This window comes from Oncorhynchus mykiss, chromosome 12, assembly GCF_013265735.2.
Source record: "Oncorhynchus mykiss isolate Arlee chromosome 12, USDA_OmykA_1.1, whole genome shotgun sequence".
Lineage (NCBI taxonomy): Eukaryota > Metazoa > Chordata > Actinopteri > Salmoniformes > Salmonidae > Oncorhynchus > Oncorhynchus mykiss.
Genome location: NC_048576.1, coordinates 74,306,081 through 74,334,078, shown reverse-complemented (window position 1 = coordinate 74,334,078; position 27,998 = coordinate 74,306,081). Strand labels below are relative to the sequence as shown.

The following is a 27,998-nucleotide window of genomic DNA, read 5'->3' as shown; positions in this document are numbered from 1 at the left end:
ACAGTCAAAGTACCAGTTGTCTCACTGTCAGATACTGTAAAGGCATCTCGTTTCTACTTCATGGTTTATTATGACATCCCCCATAGAGATCTAATTGATCAGACACCTGCCAGATCTCGGGACTGTGATTCATGAATCATCATGAATCATTTGAAATCACTGTCTTCTTCTCCTCTTCACATTGCAGGGTGAAGATGGCTTCCCCGGGTTCAAAGGTGACATGGGCCTCAAGGGAGACGGGGTGAGAGTGTACCCACGCCAGACTAACACACGCTTCAGATCAGAGCTGTCTCTCATTATGAACAAATAAGGTATTTTATGTAGAATGAGATGAGATCTCAGTTAGTCTGACCTGCTTTTCTGTCTTCTGTCTTCTCTTTCTTTCTATCCCTCTCCCTCTCCCTCTCTCTCTCTCTCTCTCTCTCGCTCTCTTTCTCTCTCTCTCTCTCTCTGTCCCTCTCACTCTCCCTATCTCTCTCTCTCTCTCTGTCTCTCTCTCTGTTTCTTTTTGTCTCTGTCTCTCTCTCTCTCTCTCTCTCTCTCTCTCTCTCTCCCTCTCTTGCTCTCTCTCTCTCTCTTTCTCTCTCTCTTTCTCTGTCTCTTTTTCTCTCTCTCTCTATCTGTGTGTGTGTGCGTGTGTAGGGTGATAACGGGGTCACCGGAGGTCATGGAGAGGATGGGCCAGAGGGGCCTAAGGGCCAGTCGGGACCCCTAGGAGAGGTTGGAGGTGCTGGCATCGCTGGAGAGAAGGTACAGGAACATTATTTCACTAGTATCATATACTGTATGTGTCTGGTTATGCAATATGTATGAGTTATTGGGATTATGCAGATGTATGGATAGATGCGTGTTCAGTGGGTCGGCTACAGTACATGTAATCACATGAACACCCTGCTAAACCATGTCATACAGTATTTGCATACATTATGCACTTTGTTTTTGGCAATGTTGCCAAGTCAACCATAATGATTCCACTCCTCTTTTTCTGTTAATCTCTCTCTCTCTCTCTCTGTCTCTCTTTTTCTCTGTCTCTCCTTCCTCAGGGTAAACTGGGTGTCCCAGGGTTGCCAGGATACCCAGGAAGACATGGGCCCAAGGTGAAATCCAATTAAGAGCTTTAAAACTTTGTTTTACGTTAAAACTTAGAAACACAAAGAAGTGTGTATTTCTTTGGCTCAGCTCTTTGCTGTCAAATAAAACATAAAGCATGATAAATGGCTGATTTAAAAATAGGTATTTTATTAATAGTTCATTAGTGACAACAATTCATTAGCGGGTTGATTAATGGCGTATTTAAGGCAGTGTGTTTGACTTATGGATTAGATTTTTGCTTAATTCGATACTGTGGTTAATTATTAGTTGATTAAATGTTGTGGTTGATGCATGATTAATGTAAGGCTGTAGATGGTTAACCTCTGTGTGTGTTCTCCAGGGATCTGTGGGGTTCCCTGGTTCTGCCGGGGTTCTGGGAGATAAAGGAAGACGGGTGAGAACCATAGGACCTGTATTGAACCATACTGAGCTGTATTGAACCATATTGAACTGTATTGAACCATATTGAACTATATTGAACCATATTGAACCGTATTTTACCCTCTACTCTAATTCTCCTCTAACCATCCAAAGATTGGTGAACTGCCTGTACTGTTTCCACTGATAGATAACTGAAGTGATCGTAATAATGCTGGATTTCTCTTCTGCAGGGTCCATCTGGTCAAGCAGGAACTGGGGGTCAGAGAGGTCCTAATGTGAGTTAGATTTCTCCTCTGGTCTTACAGCATCTAAGTCTATTGATCTCTATTGCATTGGGCCTATGGTGAGGTGTGAGTCACGGTTTCTCACCAACTGACATTGCACACCATTCATTTACAATCAGTCGTCATCAACCTTTTCTGAGTCAAGATCACTTTCTTAGTCAAAATGCAAGCCGAGGTCTACCGCTCAGATAACAAAATTAACATGACTTTTAAAAAAAAGCCAATGCAACATTATGCAACTTTAACCAATTAAACAGTTCTGTAGCAATGAGGTTTGTGCAGTAGGCTATAGGCCCAATATCTTATCGCTATGCTTGAATTGCCCTGCCAATGTTGTTCTTCTCAGACTATTTAGAAATTATATTTCTAAATTGTAGGTATAGGATCACATTGGCAGTAGATCATTTGTCGTATTACTTGTGAGGCACAGCTGAGTGAGCATAATCATTTCATCATTTATAATCATTTATTTTACTGGACTGATGGCCTGCATCTGATGGTTAGTTTTTTAATGGCTTATAAAAGTGTTGAAAGTCCTGAGTAACAACTTAAACATGAACTCACTCATAAAAACAGCAGCTCTTCGCTGTATTCGTTGAGTCTCTCTCTAGTCATGGTTTTAAAAGTTTCGAAATCCCACATTATCAACTTTGCTGCTTCTTTTGACAGCCTATGGCGCGAGGAAACAGTGCAGACACAGTGATTTGAGCGATCTGATTGGCCAGCGCTAGGCCTATTAGTGCACTTGATTTGCTCTCTGGGCCTGCCGGGTAGGTGGAGTTCTACCTTCAGACATGGTTCAAAATGGAAACACTTTGCCTTTCCTGCATCAGGGCTGCTGAATCAAGTGCACCTACCACCAGCACTAAACTCATTTTAAGAAATAGGAACGTGCTAAAATAATTTAAATGTTGAAAGATAATGATTAAATAATTCCGCTCTGAAACCTTATAGTTGTATGAAAATGATTAGAATCATAAAATGATAATCTGATGATGTGTGTAGTTTTAGTCAGAATTAGATGAAACAATGTATCTGTATAGTGGAAAAACACAGACTGTCTGAGCAAGGCGTAGCTTAGGTTTTGAACTTGTATGTGTGTGCCGAAGAAAAAAAACGTGATCAATTGAACTGTGTTTGGACCGACCTGGCTAGGCCTCTGAGACTATGGTCTTACAGATCTCGGGGATTGGTCAGAGCTATTGATTGTCAATTGTTATTATCATTGGGATAGAATTCTCATGACAGAACGTGAGGCTTTATAGTTGTTGTTTTTTTTTAACATAAAACCAGACCAGTTGGCGACCACTGATTTATGTCATGTCTCATTCACCCCTTGTCATTTATCCTTCTCCTATGGATGAGTTGTGTTGTCGTAAGAAGGATTATATTGATGTTGTTTTTTTCATAGGGTGCCAGAGGGGGTAGAGGAGCAAGAGGACCAACAGGAAAGTCAGGAGACAAGGTGGGTTTAGGCCAGTGCACAGCTGTCTCATAACGAGAGAAGGAACAGGCGCTGTTGTGTTACTGTTCAGCACAGAATGCCATGCCATCTGGTGCAAAGAGATAATACTTACAATCTGCAGCTACATGTTTGAAACTGAAATCAGTTATTTCAGGAGTCCTTTCAAAAGACCACAAATGAAATTATTAACAATGATTGAAAATATATATTTTCATAAAATGAATGAATAGACCAACAGACTCAATAACTGTTTATCTCTATCCCAATCCTCCACCTTCTACATGATCCACCAATCAGGGCACCTCTGGACACGAAGGCCCACCAGGATCCACAGGAGACCAGGTAAGCTCCAGTCTGACACACAACAACACCAGAGTTGAGCTATAATATAACACAGCTAATAATAGCATATTTAATAATAGCATATCTAATAATAGCATATCTAATAATTCCATATCTAATAATACCATATCAAATAATACCATATCCAATAATAGCTGGCATAGGGTGATAATATTTCAATGATACACCCTGCTAGGAAAAAGCATCATAATGCTTCACAGATACATAACAGTGTACGATACCTACTGGTAAAGATAGTCAACTGGATTGAGTCTTTGTGTTGTCTGGTTGATCGTACAGGGACCCCAAGGACCACAGGGAAGGAACGGCGAGGCAGGACCTAAGGGACCTAATGTAAGTGTGATGTGTCAAATGACAAGCAGCTTTTATGTATTTTATTTACATGTTTTTATTTAACCTTTATTTAACTAGGCAAGTCAGTTAACTCTTGGAACTACCGCTCCCGGATCCGGGAGAATTGTCATCAACTGACACTAATTAGCATAACGCAACGGACAAAAAATATTACTAGAAAATATTCATATTCATGAAATCACAAGTGAAATACAGTGCCTTGCGAAAGTATTCGGCCCCCTTGAACTTTGACCTTTTGCCACATTTCAGGCTTCAAACATAAAGATATAAAACTGTATTTTTTTGTGAAGAATCAACAACAAGTGGGACACAATCATGAAGTGGAACGACATTTATTGGATGTTTCAAACTTTTTTAACAAATCAAAAACTGAAAAATTGGGCGTGCAAAATTATTCAGCCCCCTTAAGTTAATACTTTGTAGCGCCACCTTTTGCTGCGATTACAGTTTCAAGAGGTTTTAACAACAAATTCTTCTTTACAATGACGGTGTACCCCGGCCAATCCCTAACCTGGATGACACTGGACCAATTGTGGGAATCCCAATCACGGCCGGTTGTGATACAGGCTAGAAACTAACCAGGGTCTGTAGTGACAAGAGCCACTTGGGAGCCCCTGCATTGTTTAACATGTCTCTGTTTTTCTTTCCAGTCTTATGTTGTGTCTGTCTGTACTGTTTTATCTCTATCAGGTGTGTATGTGTGTCTATGCTAATAAAGTGCAATTATTTTTCAGGGAGCGGCAGGAAAAGACGGACTACCAGGTCATCCAGGACAGCGAGGGGAGCCAGTGAGTTAAACTGGGATTCTATGATGACCCAGGAATTACGTGGTTGTTAGTTACTTTTTCGCCATTGTCCAAATATGGACATAGATTTCAACACTCATCAAGACCCTAACAACACCACAACAACAAGCAAGACAAAAGCTGTGGCTTGGATGCTGAATTACTGAAGTGCTAGAGTGGACTACATAATGAAGACTACTAATCCTATCCATAACTCTCTTTCTCTTTCTCTTTCTCATTGTGTCCTTTTCTCTCTCTCTCTCTCTCTCTCTCTCTCTCTCTCTCTCTCTCTCTCTGTCAGGCTGGCTCTTTCTCTCTCAGCTCTTAGCTTTGGGTCACGGCTTCACTTGCTATTTTCTCATTTGTCATCTCTCCTCTCTTAGGGCTTCCAAGGCAAGACTGGTCCACATGGGCCAACGGGTGTGATCGGACCACAGGTGAGTTATCCAATAAGTGATTAGAACTACATTTGTAGTTATTTTGCCACACAATGAGAATCAAACCAATAAATGAGAGCTGTGAGGTAATGAGAACTCCTGTCTTGTTTTGTCTCTGTGGTTGTCATTAGGGTAAATCTGGTGAGACTGGGCCTAATGGCGACAGAGGACACCCTGGGTCACCAGGACCCCCTGGAGAGACGGGTTTACCCGGAGCGGCAGGCAAGGAGGGACCCAAGGTGAGTCCGTCGTGTTCATCTTCAGTGAATCATCTTCACCACCACCATCATCATCTTCAACACTATCATTATTATCATCATAAAAGCAATCTATAGAAGATCATACATGTCTCCTCCAGGACCCTCTCAGAAACGAGATATGTCACCTCACCTCAAGGGATTTATCCTTCCCACAAATTTCCAAACTGATAAAGGGGAGAAAAATATTCCCCTTTCCATACCTCACTGTGCTCCGTACATTACCGCTCATAAAATATGGATGTTCCTCTCAGTTGATGTGGCTGTTGCACTGGTCTCTGTGATTTATCACCTCATAAGAGGCCTGCTGTGAAATAGCAGGTTACAAATAGAAATCAAACTGGATCAGAAATAGAGGAAGTAGTAAAAACAAACACAATATAACTATTGTAAAATAGATTGTGTCTGTAAAATGTGTATAAGATGTATAAACTGAAGGTAGAAGCCTAAGTGTTATTGTTTATTAGTTTACTCCAATTGGGGGAGTGGTGGTAGGGTTTGCGGGGAAAAATAAAGGTATATTCTAAAAAAAAGTGTGTATATGTATGTTTGCATATACAGTATGTATGTGTATTTTTGTGCATATAGGAATCTGCCGTTTCCAGCTACAATAGTCATTTACAGCATTAACCATGTCTAGACATTAACCATGTCTAGACATTAACCATGTCTAGACATTAACCATCTCTAAACGGTATTTCTGATCAATTTGATGTTATATTAATGGACATTATTTCATTTTTTTCAAAAACAAGGACATTTCTAAGTGACCCCAAACCTTTGAACGATAGTGTATATATATGGGTATGTATGTTTGTATAGGGATATACAGTGCCTTGCGAAAGTATTCGGCCCCCTTGAACTTTGCGACCTTTTGCCACATTTCAGGCTTCAAACATAAAGATATAAAACTGTATTTTTTTGTGAAGAATCAACAACAAGTGGGACACAATCATGAAGTGGAACGACATTTATTGGATATTTCAAACTTTTTTAACAAATCAAAAACTGAAAAATTGGGCGTGCAAAATTATTCAGCCCCCTTAAGTTAATACTTTGTAGCGCCACCTTTTGCTGCGATTACAGCTGTAAGTCGCTTGGGGTATGTCTCTATCAGTTTTGCACATCGAGAGACTGACATTTTTTCCCATTCCTCCTTGCAAAACAGCTCGAGCTCAGTGAGGTTGGATGGAGAGCATTTGTGAACAGCAGTTTTCATTTCTTTCCACAGATTCTCGATTGGATTCAGGTCTGGACTTTGACTTGGCCATTCTAACACCTGGATATGTTTATTTTTGAACCATTCCATTGTAGATTTTGCTTTATGTTTTGGATCATTGTCTTGTTGGAAGACAAATCTCCATCCCAGTCTCAGGTCTTTTGCAGACTTCATCAGGTTTTCTTCCAGAATGGTCCTGTATTTGGCTCCATCCATCTTCCCATCAATTTTAACCATCTTCCCTGTCTCTGCTGAAGAAAAGCAGGCCCAAACCATGATGCTGCCACCACCATGTTTGACAGTGGGGATGGTGTGTTCAGCTGTGTTGCTTTTACGCCAAACATAACATTTTGCATTGTTGCCAAAAAGTTCAATTTTGGTTTCATCTGACCAGAGCACCTTCTTCCACATGTTTGGTGTGTCTCCCAGGTGGCTTGTGGCAAACTTTAAACAACACGTTTTATGGATATCTTTAAGAAATGGCTTTCTTCTTGCCACTCTTCCATAAAGGCCAGATTTGTGCAATATACGACTGATTGTTGTCCTATGGACAGAGTCTCCCACCTCAGCTGTAGATCTCTGCAGTTCATCCAGAGTGATCATGGGCCTCTTGGCTGCATCTCTGATCAGTCTTCTCCTTGTATGAGCTGAAAGTTTAGAGGGACGGCCAGGTCTTGGTAGATTTGCAGTGGTCTGATACCCCTTCCATTTCAATATTATCGCTTGCACAGTGCTCCCTGGGATGTTTAATGCTTGGGAAATCTTTTTGTATCCAAATCCGGCTTTAAACTTCTTCACAACAGTATCTCGGACCTGCCTGGTGTGTTCCTTGTTCTTCATGATGCTCTCTGCGCTTTTAACGGACCTCTGAGACTATCACAGTGCAGGTGCATTTATACGGAGACTTGATTACACCCAGGTGGATTGTATTTATCATCATTAGTCATTTAGGTAAACATTGGATCATTCAGAGATCCTCACTGAACTTCTGGAGAGAGTTTGCTGCACTGAAAGTAAAGGGGCTGAATAATTTTGCACGCCCAATTTTTCAGTTTTTGATTTGTTAAAAAAGTTTGAAATATCCAATAAATGTCGTTCCACTTCATGATTGTGTCCCACTTGTTGTTGATTCTTCACAAAAAAATACAGTTTTATATCTTTATGTTTGAAGCCTGAAATGTGGCAAAAGGTCGCAAAGTTCAAGGGGGGCGAATACTTTCGCAAGGCACTGTATATATTTACCCCCAAAATATATGGGGAATTGGAAATGATTCAGACAATTACATTGATGGAAGCAACAATCTGTCCGCAATATTAAAGCTGATCAACCCCTTAAAAAAATAAAAAGAGGCCTGTTGTCAGCTCACGTTGTAGACTCAGACCTAATCCTCCATGTCTGTCTGTCTGTCTGTCTGTCTGTCTGTCTGTCTGTCTGTCTGTCTGTCTGTCTGTCTGTCTGTCTGTCTGTCTGTCTGTCTGTCTGTCTGTTTTGGTTTCCAGGGAGACGCGGGTCCGTCTGGAGCTCCAGGAAAGAGTGGCCCCGCTGGGCTCCGAGGCTTCAGAGGGAGCAGGGGCAGCCCTGGAGCCATGGTAACACACCCACCTCACATCTCCTGACCTTCACCTTACTGACATTTTACATTCTGCACTGATGTAAAGTACTATTGTGTTGTATAGCACCCAGTGTTTTGTGAAAATCACTGAAGGCCAGTTTCCTGGCTTTTTAATGGAGATTCTCCATTGACCATGCTGCTTTTTAGTCCAAGAGTGGGCTTCATCTGACCCTAAGTCTTTTACTTGAATTAACTGATGGTGGACCATCTGATAACTGTATACTCTGACAGTGGGATGGAAACTGATTGGTTGGAATTCCTGTGATGAAGGCTCTGATTGGTTCACCTCTGTATGCTTGCCTCTCTCTAGGGCTCTGCTGGACTGAAAGGAGGAGAAGGACCCACCGGTCTGTCAGGAGCAGTGGTAAATTGGATTTCATCATGTAGCAATAGTTTAATTCCCATTTTCCCCATGCTACACCCCTAATCTCCACCTCCATCCCCCATCCTGGTCCGTATGTGGTCTATAGCCAACAAGGACATGTAGAGTGGGAGGCTGTTACCATGGAGATCATAACCAGTGTACTAAATGAAAGAGTGAATCATGTGACGTTGTCCTCTTACCTCTCTGTTCCCCCGTCGTGTCATTACCCAGGGTGCCACTGGGGAGAAAGGGCCTTCTGGAGCGGCTGGTGCTATTGGTCAGCCCGGACGCTCTGGTGGGGTCGGCCCTGGAGGACCAATGGGAGAAAAGGGCGAGCCAGTAAGAACCTTTGATCATTTCCTTATTCGTTTTTTTTCTTATGCAACGCTAGTGTCTATTTCTGGACATATGTACATCACTGCTCATTACTGAGAAATAAACAGCATGTGTGGGTTCCTCTGTACTATATGTGTAATAATCAATGTTCACGCGCGGGTGTGTGTGTGTGTGTGTGTGCATGTTCCACTCTCTCTGTGTTATCTATTAATCAATATGTCATGGTGCAATATGAGACTAGAATAGTGGAGGTGGTTCATCATCCATTTGTTCCCCAGGGAGAGAAGGGGCCCATCGGGCCAGCTGGACAGGACGGGGCGCAGGGGCCTGTGGGGCTGCCCGGGGCTGCTGGCCCCGCTGGGCCTCCAGGAGAGGACGGAGACAAGGTACTTACACCTGTACACAGTTACAGCACAGTAGGTACCATACCACTGTAGAGGGACAACTTAGGAGAATCCAACTACTGGCCCTCAAGGCCTGAAGCACTGCTGGGGTGTTTTATTGCTAGTCAATTAATATATTGTCCTTATTAGCCATGGAGTCCACTCACCTACTGGCCTTGATGTTGTGTGGGTGGGAGGTGTATGGGTTGCTGTGTGTGTCTCTATATCTCTGCAACGTGTGTGTGTGTGTGTGTGTGTGTGTGTGTGTGTGTGTGTGTGTGTGTGTGTGTGTGTGTGTGTGTGTGTGTGTGTGTGTGTGTGTGTGTGTGTGTGTGTGTGTGTGTGTGTGTGTGTGTTGTCTACAGGGCGAGACAGGAGGACCAGGCCAGAAGGGCAGTAAAGGAGACAAAGGAGAATCTGTGAGTCTTCATCTGGAGAGATTTAAACCACAACACTGTCTTTCAGCCTTACAAGCCACAGTATTACACACCTGACAGGATATGACATCACCAGACACAGTACTACCAGAGAGAGGGAGGGGAGGATCCTATTTCTGACACAAATCTGCCCTTGTTCAGCAGATCCTTAATTATTAAGTAGGTGAAGGGTTTTTGTGTGGGGGGGCAATGAAAGTTTTGAATTTAGTCAAGATAAATATAAATTGCTATTTTGATACATGAGGCTTATCTGATCTAATTTAAGTTTCATAATGCTTAGGTTGTTACAAGTGTGTTGTTTTTATTGAATATTTATTGAATATTAAAACACACAATCTACCTGCAGTGAAGCCGCTCAACATTTACATTACATTCAGTCATCTAACCATCTCCCGTCTAGAGTGACCCACAGGAGCAACCCACCAAGTCAAAATGGGGACCAAACTAGCTTTATTTTTGACTTTTATCTTTGACCATCATTCTATCCCCCGCCCAGCAACTCACTCCCACTTGTCTCCAGTTCCACATTCCAAACCTCAGTTTCAAACAAGTATTCAGTTAACAGGATGTATCCACCAATCCAAAGAGAGGAATAGGCGGGAGCTTGACAGCCCGCCGTTCCGCTCTGTGGACAACTAATCCCATTGTTAGAGTGGAGACACAAGCATCTCATCGTTATATCCAGTATCTCTGGTACTACTCACCTGGCATGATATGACGTCACAAACCATAGTACTACACACCTGACAGGATATGACATCACCAGCCACAGTACTACCAATATTAACAATATAACCGAGTGACCACTCTAACAATACGTCCTCAATGATTGAAGGAAGGCGATATCAGGTGGGACCATTCTAGCCAATGAGAGGGCAGATACGAGTGTTAACAACAGCCACATCTAAGTCATTTTTCTCAAAGTTGCCGAAATGCCAAATGCATCCACTTATATCAGTACATTTGTAACAGCCTAAACATTACGAAACTTCTATTCGATCAAATAAGCCTCACAGGTCGGAAAGTTTCAGACTTGGAATCCGACTTGGATGACCGTTCAAAATGATTTCTCCCAGTCAGAGCTAGTTTTTTCCCAGAGTTCCCAGTTGTCTTGAACGCACTGAAATCAGAGGTTTCCCAGTTCCCAGTTGTTTTGAATGCGGCATACACACCTGACAGGATATGACATCACCAGTCAAAGTATTACACACCTGACAGGATATGCCATCACCAATCACAGTATTAAGCACCGGACAGTATCCTCCCCGTCACCAGCCGTCACCAGCTGTCACCATCACTAGGATAATTCAAATGAATGACTCAATAAATGAGAAAGGGTTTATAATTGAGCGTTGAGGTAATTATGTGCAGTTATAATTAACTGTACAGTATATTAATGTATGTGAGCTGTTATACTCAGCTTTAGGCATTATAAGCCTTTCTTCATGGTCTAGTTAGCATGCACTGTGCATCTTCATGCACTTCATCTTATCCTAGCCCTGGCAGCTCTATCAAACTATTCAAAATACTGTCTAACACTTTCAGAAGCCAAGCAATCACAAACAGCTACCATCAACAGCTGCAATTTCACAGTAGTTGTGTTTTTTGAGCTCCCGACACAGCAGTGTTTTCCTGCAGTGTATGATTGATATGCAGTATACTGTCAACAGCATCTCTGTTTCTCGGTCTCTTCTCCAGGGCCCTTCAGGACCTATTGGAATCCAGGGACCTGTCGGCCATCCGGGGTCACCGGTACGTCTATTCAATGTATCTGTCTTTATTGTGTGTTTGTGTGTACTGTATGTGTGTACAGCACTGACCTCTGTGTGTGTTTCAGGGTGTGGACGGGGAGCCGGGGCCGAGGGGCCAGCAGGGGATGTACGGGCCGAAGGGAGACGAGGGAGCGAGAGGTCACAAGGGGGCCACAGGACCCACTGGACTACAGGTGAGGAGATGAGACACCCCTCTGTTGGACTGTACCATCCATCTCTCTACTCAAGCATATAGCTGACAGGTGGACTGTATAATCTCTCATCAACAGCACCTACTACTGCACCTCTAACCATACTCTGTCTTTACAGGGCATGCCAGGACTCCCAGGAGAGAAGGGAGACAGTGGACACGTGGGCACGATGGTGAGTACTGGACATACCATTGGACAATTACATATTTTTCCTATATCCTATTGTTGACCTGGCAGCCTCACTGTACTCTCCCACCAAAGATCATTCCTTAAGTATGTCTCTCATCTTCATTGTGGTATAAAGCCTAACTAAAGTAAAACCCTTCATGGAGGCAGTAACTGACAGTCAGTCAGTCGAATGAAGGAGGGAGAGAATCAGTCAGTCAGTTGAGTGAAGGAGGGAGAGAGAGTCAGTCAGTTGAGTGAAGGAGGGAGAGAATCAGTCAGTCAGTTGAGTGAAGGAGGGAGAGAGAGAGTCAGTCGAGTGAAGGAGGGAGAGAATCAGTCAGTCAGTTGAGTGAAGGAGGGAGAGAGAGTCAGAGAAAGAGAGGGCGGTGGTTTGAGGAGGAAGACGGCAGCGTGACAGCTTCTAATCAGATTAGCCTGAGCCGGGCCTGTCTAATGAGCATCTTCCTACTATTGTGACAGTCATTTCAGAATGCCACAGACCGTGAACACATGCTAAATAAGATTCTACACACACAGCTAGCGCCACAGCACACTCAGCCTGATTAGGGAGAGGGGAAGGAGGCGTCAAAACGGAAACAAAAAACAAAAGAGGGAGAAGAGAGAGAGAGAGAGAGAGTATGAGAGGGAACGAACGATATGGGGGGATGGAGAGAGGGATGTGAGAGAGACAAGGCAAGGAGGAAAGAGATCTCACTGGGAAAGCCTCATCCATGTGAATGCTGTGGTTCACAGGATTGCAGCTTCTAATGCCCGCGTAGCTCCCCAGTAGCAGGATTATAGGATATGTGCTTACTGTAGTGGATGTAGTAGTGTCTGGAGTATGTCTGTCTGTCTTAGTGCTGTGTGTACAGTCTCTCACTGTGTTGGGATTTCAGCGTTTGTGAAGCACAGCTAACCATTAACTCTGGGCTGGAAGGGAGCAGTCAGTGCAGTTAGGATGAATAGCTTGTTGTCCATGTTGAGGTGCACAGAGGGGTGGAATCCCATCACACTGACTGGCTAGAGCGCTCTCATTTCCCCTGTAGCCTGATAATGTGTTCTTGTAGAGAACTAGAGGTTCCTCATTATAGAGAGAGAGAAGGAGTGGATAGAGGGAGGGAGAGAGAGATAAAGGGAGAGAAAGAGAGGGAGATACTGTACAGAAAGACAGGAAGAGAGAGAGGGAGAAAGAAAGAGAGAGTACCTTTCCGTGTGTCATTGAGGGTAATGGCTTGTCCTCGTGGTGTCTGCATTATGTCAGTGAGGTAATGATCATAGAGACTGGTTCTGTTCTGGGGATATGTTGCACCAGCCACCAGGCCCTCAGCCACCAGGCCCTCAGTAGACTGAATGACTAGCATGCACAGTCACTGTACCCAGGGAGGAGCTGCCTGGTGGGTCACACAGTCTACTTCCTTTGGGATAGAGGTGTGTTTGTGTCTGCGTGTGCGTCTGCGTCTGCGTGTACTTGTGCATGTATGTGCTGTCTCAAGCCAATGGCTAATGATTTATTTTCTTCTCAGGGCCCTCCAGGACAACATGGCCCCAGAGGCCCCCAGGGGTCCATCGGTGGAGAGGTACAGTATATTTCTGACCTTATCTGACCATCTTTCTATGCACTGGGTTTGCTTCAGCATTGGATTGGTTTATGTTGCAAGACGGTATACTATTTTGCGCAGCTCTCACTTCTACTCAAATCTACACTACCGACTATCAGAACACACCCACCAATAGGGTTGTTACTTCACACACGGCACACACACTTCCCTACCCTCTACCCCTCTCCCTCTCCCAGACCCTCTGCCGGTTTGGAGCTGTGAATTATTAAGTGGTATTAGAATGTAATCCCTCAGAGGGAGTTATATTTACCGCTCTATAAATCATTAAGGAGTATTAGACAATCATCCCTGAGAGGAAGTTATATTTACCTCTAGTAATGGCCAACCTCTCAACATCTCACACCAATCAATTATTCACGAGAGAGAGAGATGGAAAGAAGCCACGCCACACACACACATAGTCAAAAATCAAGTCAAATCAAATTGTATTGGTCACATAGACATATTTAGCAGATGGTATTGTGGGTGTAGAGAAATGCTTTTATGGATTCAGTGGTACGGATTCAGATCCTCACATCAGACCTGGGTACAAATGATCATTTGATAGACCACATACTTTATTTGAGCATTTGCCTGGAGTGCTAGATGGTTTGTACTTTTGGGACTATCCCATTGGTACTAGTTTCCTATCCAAGCTCAATCAGGCACCATTTGAAAGATGTTGAATACCATTTGAACCCAGGTCGGATTCATATGGTGCCATGGAAATAGAAGGGTGTATGGATGGAGCGGTCCATAAATGGATTGATGCAGGTGATGTTGTGAGAGAGAAATGGAAAAAGAGAAGATTTGAGTCTGTGGGAAATACAAGTGCTGGCTTGCACTGCAGGCAGGAGAGTCTTCCACTCACTCACACGTTCCAATTTGTGCACTCTACCAAAGTGAGAGATGCCTTCACTGTTTTTCTCTCGAGACAGCCAGCACACACTTCCACAGTGACACACACCGACACAGAGATACAGACTGACTGACTCCACACTCTGTTACTCAGATTGCATCAACAGAGGAAACTCACACACACAGACAACAGTCAATATTTTCTCCAAGTGATGATGGTGCAGCTGCTGTCTCAGCACCCTGACAGAGAACAGCAGACACACAAAACAACCTCAACACAAGAAACCTGTAGATGAAATATTTATTATTTCACTCCTCCTGTCAGTGTGTTGGTTCAAGTGGTTCTGTTATGATGTAACAGGGCACTGCTGGCCAGCCTGGTGGAGTGGGCCAGCCTGGGATCGTTGGAGAGAAAGGGGAGGATGGAGAGGCTGGGGACCCGGGACCAGTTGGAGACACTGGTGCCGCTGTAAGTCATTCTCTCTCTCTCTCTCTCTCGCTCTCTCTCTCTCTCTCTCTCTCTCTCTCTCTCTCTCTCTCTCTCTCTTTGTGTCTCTGACTCTCTCTCTCTCTCTCTCTTTGTGTCTCTGACTCTCTCTCTCTCTCTCTCTTTGTGTCTCTGACTCTCTCTCTCTCTCTCTCTTTGTGTCTCTGACTCTCTCTCTCTCTCTCTCTCTTTGTGTCTCTGTCTCTGACTCTCTCTCTCTCTGTCTCTGTCTCTCTGTCTCTGTCCCTCTCTCTCTCTCTCTGTGTCTGTCTCTGTCTCTCTCTCTCTGTCTCGGTCCCTCTCTCTCTCTCTGTCTCTGTCTCTGTCTTTCTCTGTCTCTCTGTCTCTCTCTCTCAATTCAAGGGGCTTTATTGGCATGGGAAACATGTGTTAACATTGCCAAAGCAAGTGAGGTAGATAATATACAAAAGTGAAATAAACAATAAAAATGAACAGTAAACATTACACAGACAGAAGTTTCAAAACAATAAAGACATTACAAATGTCATATGACGTATATATACAGTGTTGCAACGATGTACAAATGGTTAAAGTACACAAGGGAAAATAAATAAATAAAATATAGGTTGTATTTACAATGGTGTTTGTTCTTCATTGGTTGCCCTTTTCTTGTGGCAACAGGTCACAAATATTGCTGCTGTGATGGCACACTGTGGTATTTCACCCAGTAGATACGGGAGTTTATCAAAAATTGGGTTTGTTTTCGAATTCTTTGTGAATCTATGTAATCTGGTGGAAATATGTGTCTCTAATATGGTCATACATTGGACAGGACGTTAGGAAGTGCAGCTCAGTTTCCACCTCATTTTGTGGGCAGTGACCACATAGCCTGTCTTATCTTGAGAGCCATGTCTGTCTACGGCGGCCTTTCTCAATGGCAAGGCTATGCTCACTGAGTCTGTACATAGTCAAAGCTTTCCTTAAGTTTGGGTCAGGTATTCTGCCACTGTGTACTCTCTGTTTAGGGCCAAATAGCATTCTAGTTTGCTCTGTTTTTTTGTTAATTCTTTCCAATGTGTCAAGTAATTATCTTTTTGTTTTCTCATGATTTGATTGGGTCTAATTGTGCTTCTGTTCTGGGGCTCTGTGGGGTGTGTATGTATTTGTGAACAGAGCCCCAGGACCAGCTTGCTTAGGGGACTCTTCTCCAGGTTCATCTCTCTATAGGTGATTGCTTTGTTATGGAAGGTTTGGGAATCGCTTCCTTTTAGGTGGTTGTAGAATTTAATGGCTCTTTTCTGGATTTTGATAATTAGTGGGTATTAGTGGGTTAGTGGGTCTGATAGGGGTGTCAGGGGGCTGACTGTGAACACTCTGAGAGGCTCTGGGTTGAGGTCAGTGATAAAGTAGTCTACAGTACTACTGCCAAGAGATGAGCTATAGGTGTACCTACCATAGGAGTCTCCTCAAAGCCTTCCATTGACTATGTACATACCCAGCGTGCGACAGAGCTGCAGGAGTTGTGACCCGTTTTTGTTGATTATGTTGTCATAGTTGTGCCTGGGGGGCATATGTGGGAGGGAATGCTGTCACCTGCAGGCAGAAGTTTGTTCCCCTGTGTCCTGAGGGTGTCAGGTTCTTGTCCGGTTCTGGCATTTAGGTCGCCACAGACTAGTACATGTCCCTGGGCCTGGAAATGATTGATTTCCCCCTCCAGGATGGAGAAGCTGTCTTCATTAAAGTAATGGGATTCTAGTGGGGGGATATAGGATATAGGATATCTCTCTCTCTCTCTCTCTCTCTCTCTTTCTCTCTCTCTCTCTCTCTCTCTCTCTCTCTCTCTCTCTCTCTCTCTGTCTCAACCACTAACTGTATGATTGTATGGTGTCCCCAGGGTGGTAAAGGGGAGCTGGGGGAGAAGGGTGACTCTGGCCCCTCCGGAGCAGCAGGACCTGCAGGAGTCAGAGGCACGCCAGGGGAGGACGGACCTAAAGGAAACCCTGTGAGTAGATCTCTATTTAGGCCACTTATCTGCTAGTCACTAGTCCTTTAGGCCACTCATCCTCTACCAACTGGTTCTTGAGTTGGTGGCAGACCAATGCATTAGATTAATCTCAAGCGATGCTGCTGAAACTAACATTCATTGGTAACTGACCACTCCCGGTCCTCTGTAGGGGCCCATTGGATTCCCGGGAGATTCTGGACCCCCTGGAGAAGCAGGGATCAATGTGAGTACAGCACCCGTAGAACCAAGTAATACAAAACCCCTTGTACTGTTTTTGAATTGCATTTCAAATGTTGACAGCAGTAGATGACTGATTCTTCTGTTCCTCCTCTAAATGTGTGTTTCTGGTTGGAACAGGGAGTTGATGGTGGACCGGGAGCAAAGGGAGACAACGGTGATCCTGGGAAAGCCGTAAGTACAGTACAGCATTTACATCACACATTTACATCATACGAACAGCATAAACATGTGTAACTGTGTATGTTCTCTGCGCTCATTCAACAGTATCACATACATAAAGTGCATGCATACCAAAGATATAGTATCGCTTTTGTACTTTGTCACATACAGAGAGGCTTGACTTATTCATGGATATGCTATGCTTTCTTCCCTGTGTCTTTTAGACTGTGTGTGGTTGTTGTCTTTGAGACTGTGTGTGGTTGTGTTTCAACTCTGACCCTTTGTTCTGCTGTCCTCAGGGACCCCCAGGAGCCTCTGGAGAACCGGGCCCTTCAGGGCCCCCCGGGAGAAGGGTGAGTGTTGATGTGTGTGTGTGAGAGAGAGAGAGTGTGTTTGTGGGGCTTGCGTGCATGCCTTTATTGTTGTATATTTCTACAGACTCGGATATCTTCAGGGATTTTATTGACCTCTATTTGTTTTAGGGGAACAAAAGCAGTGTAAGGCTTTTAAGCACTCGGGTATTGTCCCCAGCAGCTGAAACTCTGTCCTCACGTTCCCCCACCTCTCTCTCTCTCTCTCTCTCTCTCTCTCTCTCTCTCTCTCTCTCGCTCTCTCTCCAGGGGCACTTGGGAGCTGCTGGAAAAGAAGGGAAACAAGGAATGAAGGGAGCAAAGGTAGGGATGTTTGGAACATTCAACTCATTAATGAAATATAAAGAAAATAAATGCCCCAAAAGAAAAGGCTACTGCATTGTACACCACACATGTCAGTTTTACTCCGTTTTGTTTTCCTCACCACCCTGTCACTCTGTTCCTCTCTCTCATTCCTTTAGGGGACCAATGGGGTTGAGGGTCTGGTGGGGAAGAAAGGGCCAGTGGGGCCCCAGGGACATTCAGGGAAGCCTGGCCCAGAGGGCCTCCGAGGGATCCCAGGCCCCGGGGTGAGTCCCCCTCTCCTCTCCTCTCCTTACTCTAACTCAAACAGACATCTCCCTCTATTGTAGCCTGTGGCTCTGCTGCTCCCCTCATCATGTCTCCCTAATTAGTTTAGTATAAACTGTCATTGGTTTACTATCAACATGCATGGTGCATCTCAGTACAACCAGCAACAAGGCTTGGGGACATGTTGTCGTATGACCTTCAGTAACCCCAGTCAATGCTGGAGCCCTTCACTAATTGATTAACCCCTATTTGTGTTTTCATTTGCAGGGTGAGCAAGGGTTAAACGGCCCCCCAGGCCAGACGGGACCCCCTGGACCCATGGTAAGATCCCCATGCATATTACATGTTCATATGTCAACCTACTGTACTGTTATTGCCTCTCTTCCACATAACATATGGTAGGTAGCCTTGATAGGGTCAATTCCAGTGATATGTCCATTATATTTTTTCACCCATGTGTAACCATGTAGTGTAAATGTGATCCTGTGTTGTTCCCAGGGACCCCCAGGACTGCCAGGTTTGAAAGGAGACCTGGGCAGGAAGGGAGATAAAGGTCACGATGGTCTGATCGGTCTGATCGGACCTCCAGGAGAGCTGGGAGAGAAGGGAGACAGAGGCCTGCCCGGAAATCAAGGCACACAAGGAACCAAAGGAGACGGGGGTAAGGGTGGCCTCCCTGGCCCCACCGGCCCCCCAGGACCCCCGGGACTTTCTGTAAGTGCCCCCTCCTCCTCAGTCCCCCCACCCCACTCAACTCTTCATAGTTGGCTTTTTTCCTATTTCAAAATGATCTCTCTTCCCCTGTTAGGGTGCAGTTGGTGAGAGAGGATCCAAAGGAGAACTGGTGAGTCCCGTCATCTGACTGTATCTCCATATTTTAATTCCTCTCCTTACACACCAGCCTATAGCTAGCAGCTGCCAGGAGCATATGCTGCCAGACAAGCCGTTATCTCGCCTTGCCAAATGAACCATCGTTCAGCTTAATTTTATACATTGTGCTTTTGAAATGTATTTTGGCCTTAAAAGTGAGCCCATACGGTGATGTGTTGTTCCTGTGGGTACAGTGTATTTTAATAGGATATAGTGGTGCGGTGTGATGTTGTGAAAAGTACCATAGTGTGTCATGTAGAGAGCAGGGGCTTTGGCCACAGACTGCTGATGCACAGAGCTGGATAATCCTATAAACCCTTGAACCATATCTGCCAGGATCAAAGAGGGATTTGGCAAACCAGTGTGAGAATCGCTCCAGGTGACCGGAGGATTGATGCAGGATTTTGTTCCACTCTTTTCTTCAGGGCGCCATCGGACCCCAAGGAGACACTGGCCCCGCCGGATCCCCCGGACCCCCTGTAAGTCCTCCACACACACACCTCCCCACCTCCACACTTCTCATACACCCCACCTTTCTCTTTCTGTTTCTTTCCTTCCCCTCTTTTCCATCCCATCACCTGTTGTTGTTCAACCACACACACCTCCCCACCACCACATTTCTCATACACCCCACCTTTCTCTTTCTGTTTCTCTCCTTCCCCTCTTTTCCATCCCATCACCTGTTGTTGTTCAACCACACACACTCCTCTCCTCCCCCCCATCTTTGGCTCTTTTGTTCTGCCTCTCCCAGTCACTGTTATTTCTTGTCATCTGTCTTCCACTTGTGTTCCTTCCCTCCAGGGTCCGCCTGCCACCATGGTCCAGCCGCTGCCTATCAGAGACCACGAGGGCCGGAGGAAGAGGAAGAGGCACTCTAGGATGGTGCAAGGAGGCGCAGCTCCCTACGAGGAGGCAGAGATGAAGATGGATCTGGAGCAGAAAGTGTTCCTGCAGGCAGACCAGCCCATGCTGGAGGAGGCAGAGGGCATGGAGGAGGTGTTTGCCTCCCTCACCTCCATGAAGACAGAGGTGGAGCTGATGAGGAAGCCCCTGGGGACCTTTGAGAGCCCCGCCCGCACCTGCAAGGAGCTCATGATGATCCAGCATGGCTACAGAGACGGTCAGCACATCACCTCATCACCCTCGTATCACACAGATCTCCCTTCATCACCCTGCATTAGCACTCTTATTGACGTGAACATGTACAGTGCCTATAGAAAATCTGAATTTGTTCCACATTTTGTTGCGTTACAAAGTGGGATTGAAATGGATTTAATTGTATTTTTTGTCATTGATCTACACAAAATACTCAATATACAATTTTTTGTTGATAATGTATCATTTTTTTATAACTAAAATATAGACGTTGCGTAAGTATTCAGCTCCTTTGTTCAGGCAAGCCTAAATTAGCTCAGAAGTCATATTTGACTTAACAAATCACATAGTTAGTTATATGGACTCACTCTGTGTGAAATAATGTCTAACCCTTCCTCTGTCCCCCATACAAACAACATCTGTAAGGTCCCTCAGTCAGGTATTGAATTTCAGCCACAGATTTAACTACAAAGACCAGGGAGCTTTTCGAACGCCTCATAAAGAAGGGCAGTGATTGGTAGATGGGTAAGAATAACAAATCAGACATTGAATATCTCTTTAAGCATGATCAAGTTAATAATTATGCTGTGGATTACGTATTAAACCACTCAGACACATGACAAAATACATTCCGTCTTCTGAACTGAGCTGCAAGACAGGAAGGAAACTGCTTAGGGATGTCACCATTAGGCCATTGGAGATTTTAAAACAGCTACAGAGTTCAATGGCTGTGAAGATGGACTGAAGATGGATCAACAACATTGTAGTAACTTCACAATAATGACCTAAATGACAGAGTGAAAAGAAGAGTACAAATATTACAAAACATGCATATGTATGCAACAAAGCACTAAAGTAATACTGCAAAAAACGCGGCAAAGGAATACACTTTTTTCGGCCTAAATACAAAGCCTTATGTTTGGGGAAAATCCAACACAACACATTACTGAGTCACTGTCTCCGTATTTTCAAGCATGGTGGTGGCTGCATCATGGTATGGGTATGCTTGACATTGGCAAAGACTTGGGAGTTTTTCAGGATGAAAAGAAACAGGATGAAGCACAGGGAAAATCCTAGAGGAAAACCTGCTTCAGTCTGATTTACACCAGACACTGGGAGAGCAACTCACCTTTCAGCAGAACAATAACCTATAACACAAGGCCAAATCTACACTGGAGTTGCTTACTAAGAAGACAGTGGCCAAGTTACAGTTTTGAGTTAAGTCTGCTTGAAAATCTATGGCAACACTTGAAAATGCCTTTCTAGCCATGATCCCCAACAGAGTTGACAGAGCTTGAAGCAGTTTCAAAAGAATAATGGGCAAATATTGCACAATCCAGGTGTGCAAAGCTTTTCTGAGACTTACCCAGTAAGACTAAGAGCTGTAATCACTGCCAAATGTGTTTATAATGTGTATTGAGTCTGGGGGGGGGGGTGAATATCTATCTAATCAAGTTATATTAGTGTTTTCTTTTTCATTATTCTTAAAAATATATAAATAATTGTTCTTTCACTTTGACATTACAGAGTATTTTGTGTAGATCGTTGACAAACAATGACAATAAATCCATTTGAATCCCACTTTGTAACACAAATGAATGTGAAGAAACCCAAAGGAGGAGTAGACTGTCTATAGGCACTGTGTTTGATTGAGCAAATGAGCCACCAAATCCTCCAATAGCCAGTATAAATTACCTGTTACATCAGACATACTCTACCATTTCATGTCTTCCCCTTTCTCTTGCCTGATCTGCTGTCCCGTATTGAAATGACACCGCTGTCTCTGTCTCTGTCTCCGTACCTGTCCCAGGTGACTACTGGATCGACCCCAACCAGGGATGTCACAGGGACTCCATCAAGGTCTTCTGTAACTTCACCGCTGAGGGAGAGACCTGCCTCTACCCTGACAAGAGGATTGAAACTGTGAGTCTCAAACTACCTTGATGTCTGCTCTCATCAACCTTACTAGAACATTGTAGCAGTGTACAGTACATATTCACTGGCCTCAGACCTAATGGTGTCTTACAGATGCACTATCTTGATTTTACCCTGTTTTTCACAACAGGAAAATAATCCAGCATCAATAGGATATGTGAATTATTATGTGGATTATAATTACTTTTTTAGGGGTTGATATATTGTCTGTTACATTTTCCATAATGGCAAATCAATTTTAAAGTGGAAATCACAAACCTTAGAAGCCTTTTAAAACCTTTAATACACTACAATTGATATTTCCCGCTGTGCAGGAACATTCTCCGCAACAACAGAGTGATCAAATTAAGATACCAGATCTGCACATCCTCAGAAGCCTGTGTTACAGAGACTCCTTGTTTCCTTCTCTATTCCTGTGAACAGGTGAAGCTAGCAGCCTGGAACAAAGAGAAACCAGGGAGCTGGTTCAGCCAATACAGGAAAGGCAAACAGGTACTGACCACTTTCAACTGCTGCCGTTCATTTCAATGTTTCCAAACACCAGGTAGATTATATTCATTTAAAGGGAGTGCATTTGAATAATAATCATGTGTATAATTGAGTAGATGTGCATGTGTGTGATTGACCCCACTGTCCAATAGAGTGTTGATGTATGTGCCCATGTATGATACCTGTGTCTTCTGCCTGCAGTAGTGAGTGAGTCACGCTGAGCCTCTGGCAGCAGTGGGCTCTCATTGAAGAGCATTCAGAGTCTCTGGCAGCAGTGGGCTCTCATTGAAGAGCATGCAGAGCCTCTGGCAGCAGTGGGCTCTCATTGAAGAGCATTCAGAGCCTCTGGCAGCAGTGGGATCTCATTGAAGAGCATTCAGAGCTTTGAGCACTGGTCTTTCATGTGCACCTGACCAGACATCTCTTAACACAGAAAGATAATCACTTCTCTCCCAGTCCAATACCTTACACTGACTCTTTCACACCCACGCCATTGTGTCCTTTTCTCTCTCTCTCTCGCTCTCTCTCTCTCTCTCTCTCTCTCTCTCTCTCTCTCTCTCTCTCTCTCTCTCTCTCTCTCTCTTTCTCAATTCAATTTCAATTCAATTCAAGGGATTTATTGGCATGGGAAACATGTCTCTCTCTCTCTCTCTCTCTCTCTCTCTCTCTCTCTCTCTCTCTCTTTCCCGTTCTTTCTATCTTTCTTTCTCTCCCACTAACTCTCTATTTCTCTCCAACTCTCTTATTCTGACTCTCTAGGTGAATTACTGTGACCTTTGTCCCCTCCTCTCCTGTTACATTATTAATGAAACACGGGTTGTGAGATTTCTAAGAGAGAGAAGGTTCATGATAACACAATTGGTCCTAGTGTTCCTCTGTTCACCAGGGTGGATACAGTGCTTTGTCGCCAGCATTAACTCTGTCAGTTTGGTTTTGTGCCAGCATTAACTCTGTCCACTTGGTTTTGTGCCAGCATTAACTTTGTCAGTTTAGTTTTGTGCCATCACTAACTTTGTCAGCTTGGTTTTGTGCCAGCATTAACTTTGTCAGCTTGGTTTTGTGCCAGCATTAACTTTGTCAGTTTAGTTTTGTGCCAGCATTAACTCTGTCAGTTTGGTTTTGTGCCAGCATTAACTTTGTCAGTTTGGTTTTGTGCCAGCATTAACTTTGTCAGCTTGGTTTTGTGCCAGCATTAACTCTGTCAGTTTGGTTTTGTGCCAGCATTAACTCTGTCAGTTTGGTTTTGTGCCAGCATTAACTTTGTCAGCTTGGTTTTGTGCCAGCATTAACTCTGTCAGTTTAGTTTTGTGCCAGCATTAACTCTGTCAGTTTGGTTTTGTGCCAGCATTAACTCTGTCAGTTTGGTTTTGTGCCAGCATTAACTCTGTCAGTTTAGTTTTGTGCCAGCATTAACTCTGTCAGCTTGGTTTTGTGCCAACATTAACTTTGTCAGCTTGGTTTTGTGCCAGCATTAACTCTGTCAGTTTAGTTTTGTGCCAGCATTAACTCTGTCAGTTTGGTTTTGTGCCAGCATTAACTCTGTCAGTTTAGTTTTGTGCCAGCATTAACTCTGTCAGCTTGGTTTTGTGCCAACATTAACTTTGTTAGCTTGGTTTTGTGCCAGCATTAACTCTGTCAGCTTGGTTTTGTGCCAGCATTAACTCTGTCAGCTTGGTTTTCCTGCCCAGGTTATTTGGTCATGAAAAACTCCTGGCCCTAGCCATTATAGATTGTATGTATATAGTGCTTTACCAGATGCTCTACTACAAATGCATTGGTACTGCTATTTGGTTTGGACATTCGATATGTGACTGAAATGGTCATTGAGAGTTGTTTCTTTCCTCTGGTCCAGTTCTCATGCAGTGACTCTGATGGGAGCCCGGTTGCTTCAAGTGGTCCATATTAATATGTGGTTCATATCTGGTCTAGTTCTCATTCAGTGACTCTGATATGCTGTGTGTCTCTGGTCCAGTTCCAGTACAGTGACTCTGATATGTTGTGTGTCTCTGGTCCAGTTCCAGTACAATGACTCTGATATGCTGTGTGTCTCTGGTCCAGTTCCAGTACAGTGACTCTGATATGTTGTGTGTCTCTGGTCCAGTTCCAGTACAGTGACTCTGATATGCTGTGTGTCTCTGGTCCAGTTCCAGTACAGTGACTCTGATATGTTGTGTGTCTCTGGTCCAGTTCCAGTACAGTGACTCTGATATGCTGTGTGTCTCCGGTCCAGTTCCAGTACAATGACTCTGATATGCTGTGTGTCTCTGGTCCAGTTCCAGTACAATGACTCTGATATGCTGTGTGTCTCTGGTCCAGTTCCAGTACAGTGACTCTAATATGTTTTGTGTCTCTGGTCCAGTTCCAGTACAATGACTCTGATATGCTGTGTCTCTGGTCCAGTTCCAGTACAGTGACTCTGATATGTTGTGTGTCTCTGGTCCAGTTCCAGTACAATGACTCTGATATGCTGTGTGTCTCTGGTCCAGTTCCAGTACAGTGACTCTGATATGTTGTGTGTCTCTGGTCCAGTTCCAGTACAGTGACTCTGATATGCTGTGTGTCTCTGGTCCAGTTCCAGTACAGTGACTCTGATATGTTGTGTGTCTCTGGTCCAGTTCCAGTACAGTGACTCTGATATGCTGTGTGTCTCTGGTCCAGTTCCAGTACAGTGACTCTGATATGCTGTGTGTCTCTGGTCCAGTTCCAGTACAATGACTCTGATATGCTGTGTGTCTCTGGTCCAGTTCCAGTACAATGACTCTGATATGCTGTGTGTCTCTGGTCCAGTTACAGTACAATGACTCTGATATGTGGTGTGTCTCTGGTCCAGTTCCAGTACAATGACTCTGATATGCTGTGTGTCTCTGGTCCAGTTCCAGTACAGTGACTCTGATATGCTGTGTGTCTCTGGTCCAGTTCCAGTACAATGACTCTGATATGCTGTGTGTCTCTGGGTAATCTAACCTAACAATTTCACAACAGCTACCTTATACACACAAGTGTAAAGGGATGAAGAATATGTACATAAAGATATATGAATGAGTGATGGTACAGAACGGCATAGACAAGATGCAGTAGGTGGTATAGAGTACAGAATATACATATGAGATGAGTAATGTAGGGTATGTAAACATATACAAGTGGCATTGTTTAAAGTGGCTAGTGATACATGTATTACATAAAGATGGCAAGATGCAGTAGGTGGTATAGAGTACAGTATATACATATGAGGTGAGTAATGTAAACATTATATTAAGTGGCATTGTTTAAAGTGGCTAGTGATACATACAATGACTCTTCCAGTACAATACCTTCAAGTGGTCCATATTAATATGTGGTTCATATCTGGTCTAGTTCTCATTCAGTGACTCTGATATGCTGTGTGTCTCTGGTCCAGTTCCAGTACAGTGACTCTGATATGCTGTGTGTCTCTGGTCCAGTTCCAGTACAGTGACTCTGATACGCTGTGTGTCTCTGGTCCAGTTCCAGTACAGTGACTCTGATATGCTGTGTGTCTCTGGTCCAGTTACAGTACAGTGACTCTGATATGTTGTGTGTCTCTGGTCCAGTTACAGTACAGTGACTCTGATATGTGGTGTGTCTCTGGTCCAGTTACAGTACAGTGACTCTGATATGCTGTGTGTCTCTGGTCCAGTTCCAGTACAGTGACTCTGATATGCTGTGTGTCTCTGGTCCAGTTCCAGTACAGTGACTCTGATATGCTGTGTGTCTCTGGTCCAGTTCCAGTACAATGACTGATATGCTGTGTGTCTCTGGTCCAGTTCCAGTACAATACCTCTGACATGCTGTGTGTCTCTGGTCCAGTTCCAGTACAATGACTCTAATATGCTGTGTTTCTCTGGTCCAGTTCCAGTACAATGACTCTGATATGCTGTGTGTCTCTGGTCCAGTTCCAGTACAATGACTCTGATATGCTGTGTGTCTCTGGTCCAGTTCCAGTACAATGCCTCTGATATGCTGTGTGTCTCTGGTCCAGTTCCAGTACAGTGACTCTGATATGCTGTGTGTCTCTGGTCCAGTTCCAGTACAATGACTCTGATATGCTGTGTGTCTCTGGTCCAGTTACAGTACAGTGACTCTGATGGGAACCCGGTTCACGTGGTCCAGCTGACCTTCCTGAAACTGCTGAGTGCCACGGCCAGACAGACCTTCACCTACTCCTGCCAGAACTCTGCCGGCTGGTTCGACAGCACCACCCGCAGCCACCAACACGCCATACGCTTCCGGGGCAGCAACGACGAGGAGATGAGCCAGGCCAAGAACCCATTCATCCAGGCAACACACGACGGCTGCCAGGTAGGTGCCATGCAGAGACAAAGGAAAATTAATGAATGACTGAATTAATGTAATTGGTGCTAATGTTTTGACCAATGCTAATGTTATGACAAATGCTAATGTTTTGACCAATCCTAATGTTTTGACCAATGGTAATATTTTGACAAATGCTAATGTAATGACAAATGCTAATGTTTTGACCAATGCTAATGTTATGACAAATGCTAATGTTTTGACCAATGCTAATGTTTTGACCAATGCTAATGTTTTGACCAATGCTAATGTTTTGACCAATGCTAATGTTTTGACCAATGCTAATTTTTTGACCAATGTTTTGTCAGCTGTTGTTTGATTCGATAAGGCCATGCAGCTGGTCATGATCAGTTCATCATATTATATCTGAGTATGGCATAGATAGGATTGGAGTTGGAATGAAATCTAGCAAGTTAGCAGGCACAGTGTATCCTCAAGCTGCTGTCTTTTTCTTTGTCTCTGGTGTAGTTCCGTAAGGGACAGGAGCGGACAGTCCTGGAGATCGACTCCCCCAGAGCAGAGCTGCTGCCAGTCATAGACGTGGCCCCCTCAGACTTTGGAAGCAGCAACCAAAAGTTTGGCTTCCACGTGGGACCAGTATGTTACAACGGTTAACTAACGTTGTATCGACCAACTAAGGAATGACCAGAACTGACCTACACAACAACGTACCAATGAAAGAAACTGGACTTCACTGTTGTTTCCACACGCAATATTTATTATTATACGTCCGTATATGTGGTGGGTTTGTGGCATATGTTTAATGACTCTCAAACAGCCAATGGGACACGAGGTTTCCTTGTTTCCGCGACAATAACAACCAATGGCGAGTAGCTGAGCAAAGGCAAGGAGGAACAAAGCACATTTATCAAAGGGAGTTCATCCAATTAGATATATTTAATGTGTAGTGGTTTTTCCTTTATCATCATTCTTTTCATCGCTCACCTTTTGAGTGTGCTGTAATTAGATCCACTAGAAGTAGTCTCTTGTTCCACTTGACAACAACCAATTTAAAAAGACAGGCAGATCCCTCCCATGTTGAGGCATGGGGTTAGCCTGTCATCTGTGGTATGGGTCAGTTGAGTGGCACTGTCTTTGTCAGGCCTGGGATGCAGATGAGACGAGTTGCT

The 27,998-nt window shown here is 44.1% G+C and overlaps 1 protein-coding gene across 3 annotated transcripts in view; it reads left to right on the top strand.

Annotated features, from left to right (window-relative positions):
- LOC110538970 (collagen, type V, alpha 3a) overlaps positions 1-27,998 on the top strand; it is an 89,588-nt gene that overhangs the window by 60,029 nt on the left and 1,561 nt on the right. For 2 of the 3 annotated variants that reach the window (XM_036938398.1, XM_036938396.1), the window contains 36 exons: positions 188-241; positions 643-750; positions 1,044-1,097; positions 1,433-1,486; positions 1,704-1,748; positions 3,169-3,222; positions 3,520-3,564; positions 3,865-3,918; positions 4,674-4,727; positions 5,108-5,161; positions 5,293-5,400; positions 8,138-8,227; positions 8,561-8,614; positions 8,846-8,953; positions 9,229-9,336; positions 9,699-9,752; positions 11,469-11,522; positions 11,608-11,715; positions 11,852-11,905; positions 13,425-13,478; positions 14,719-14,826; positions 16,700-16,807; positions 16,980-17,033; positions 17,168-17,221; positions 17,509-17,562; positions 17,830-17,883; positions 18,042-18,149; positions 18,418-18,471; positions 18,649-18,864; positions 18,959-18,994; positions 19,446-19,499; positions 19,822-20,140; positions 21,926-22,038; positions 22,474-22,542; positions 26,623-26,856; positions 27,337-27,998. The exon at positions 27,337-27,998 is cut by the window's right edge and continues 1,561 nt beyond it. In XM_036938398.1, coding sequence (XP_036794293.1) covers positions 188-241; positions 643-750; positions 1,044-1,097; positions 1,433-1,486; positions 1,704-1,748; positions 3,169-3,222; positions 3,520-3,564; positions 3,865-3,918; positions 4,674-4,727; positions 5,108-5,161; positions 5,293-5,400; positions 8,138-8,227; positions 8,561-8,614; positions 8,846-8,953; positions 9,229-9,336; positions 9,699-9,752; positions 11,469-11,522; positions 11,608-11,715; positions 11,852-11,905; positions 13,425-13,478; positions 14,719-14,826; positions 16,700-16,807; positions 16,980-17,033; positions 17,168-17,221; positions 17,509-17,562; positions 17,830-17,883; positions 18,042-18,149; positions 18,418-18,471; positions 18,649-18,864; positions 18,959-18,994; positions 19,446-19,499; positions 19,822-20,140; positions 21,926-22,038; positions 22,474-22,542; positions 26,623-26,856; positions 27,337-27,483 — 3,150 coding nt within the window. In that variant the 3' untranslated portion in view covers positions 27,484-27,998. Of the gene's footprint in view, positions 1-187; positions 242-642; positions 751-1,043; positions 1,098-1,432; positions 1,487-1,703; positions 1,749-3,168; positions 3,223-3,519; positions 3,565-3,864; positions 3,919-4,673; positions 4,728-5,107; positions 5,162-5,292; positions 5,401-8,137; positions 8,228-8,560; positions 8,615-8,845; positions 8,954-9,228; positions 9,337-9,698; positions 9,753-11,468; positions 11,523-11,607; positions 11,716-11,851; positions 11,906-13,424; positions 13,479-14,718; positions 14,827-16,699; positions 16,808-16,979; positions 17,034-17,167; positions 17,222-17,508; positions 17,563-17,829; positions 17,884-18,041; positions 18,150-18,417; positions 18,472-18,648; positions 18,865-18,958; positions 18,995-19,445; positions 19,500-19,821; positions 20,141-21,925; positions 22,039-22,473; positions 22,543-26,065; positions 26,359-26,622; positions 26,857-27,336 lie in introns of those variants that run through there. The other variant, XM_036938397.1, reaches the window with a different exon arrangement.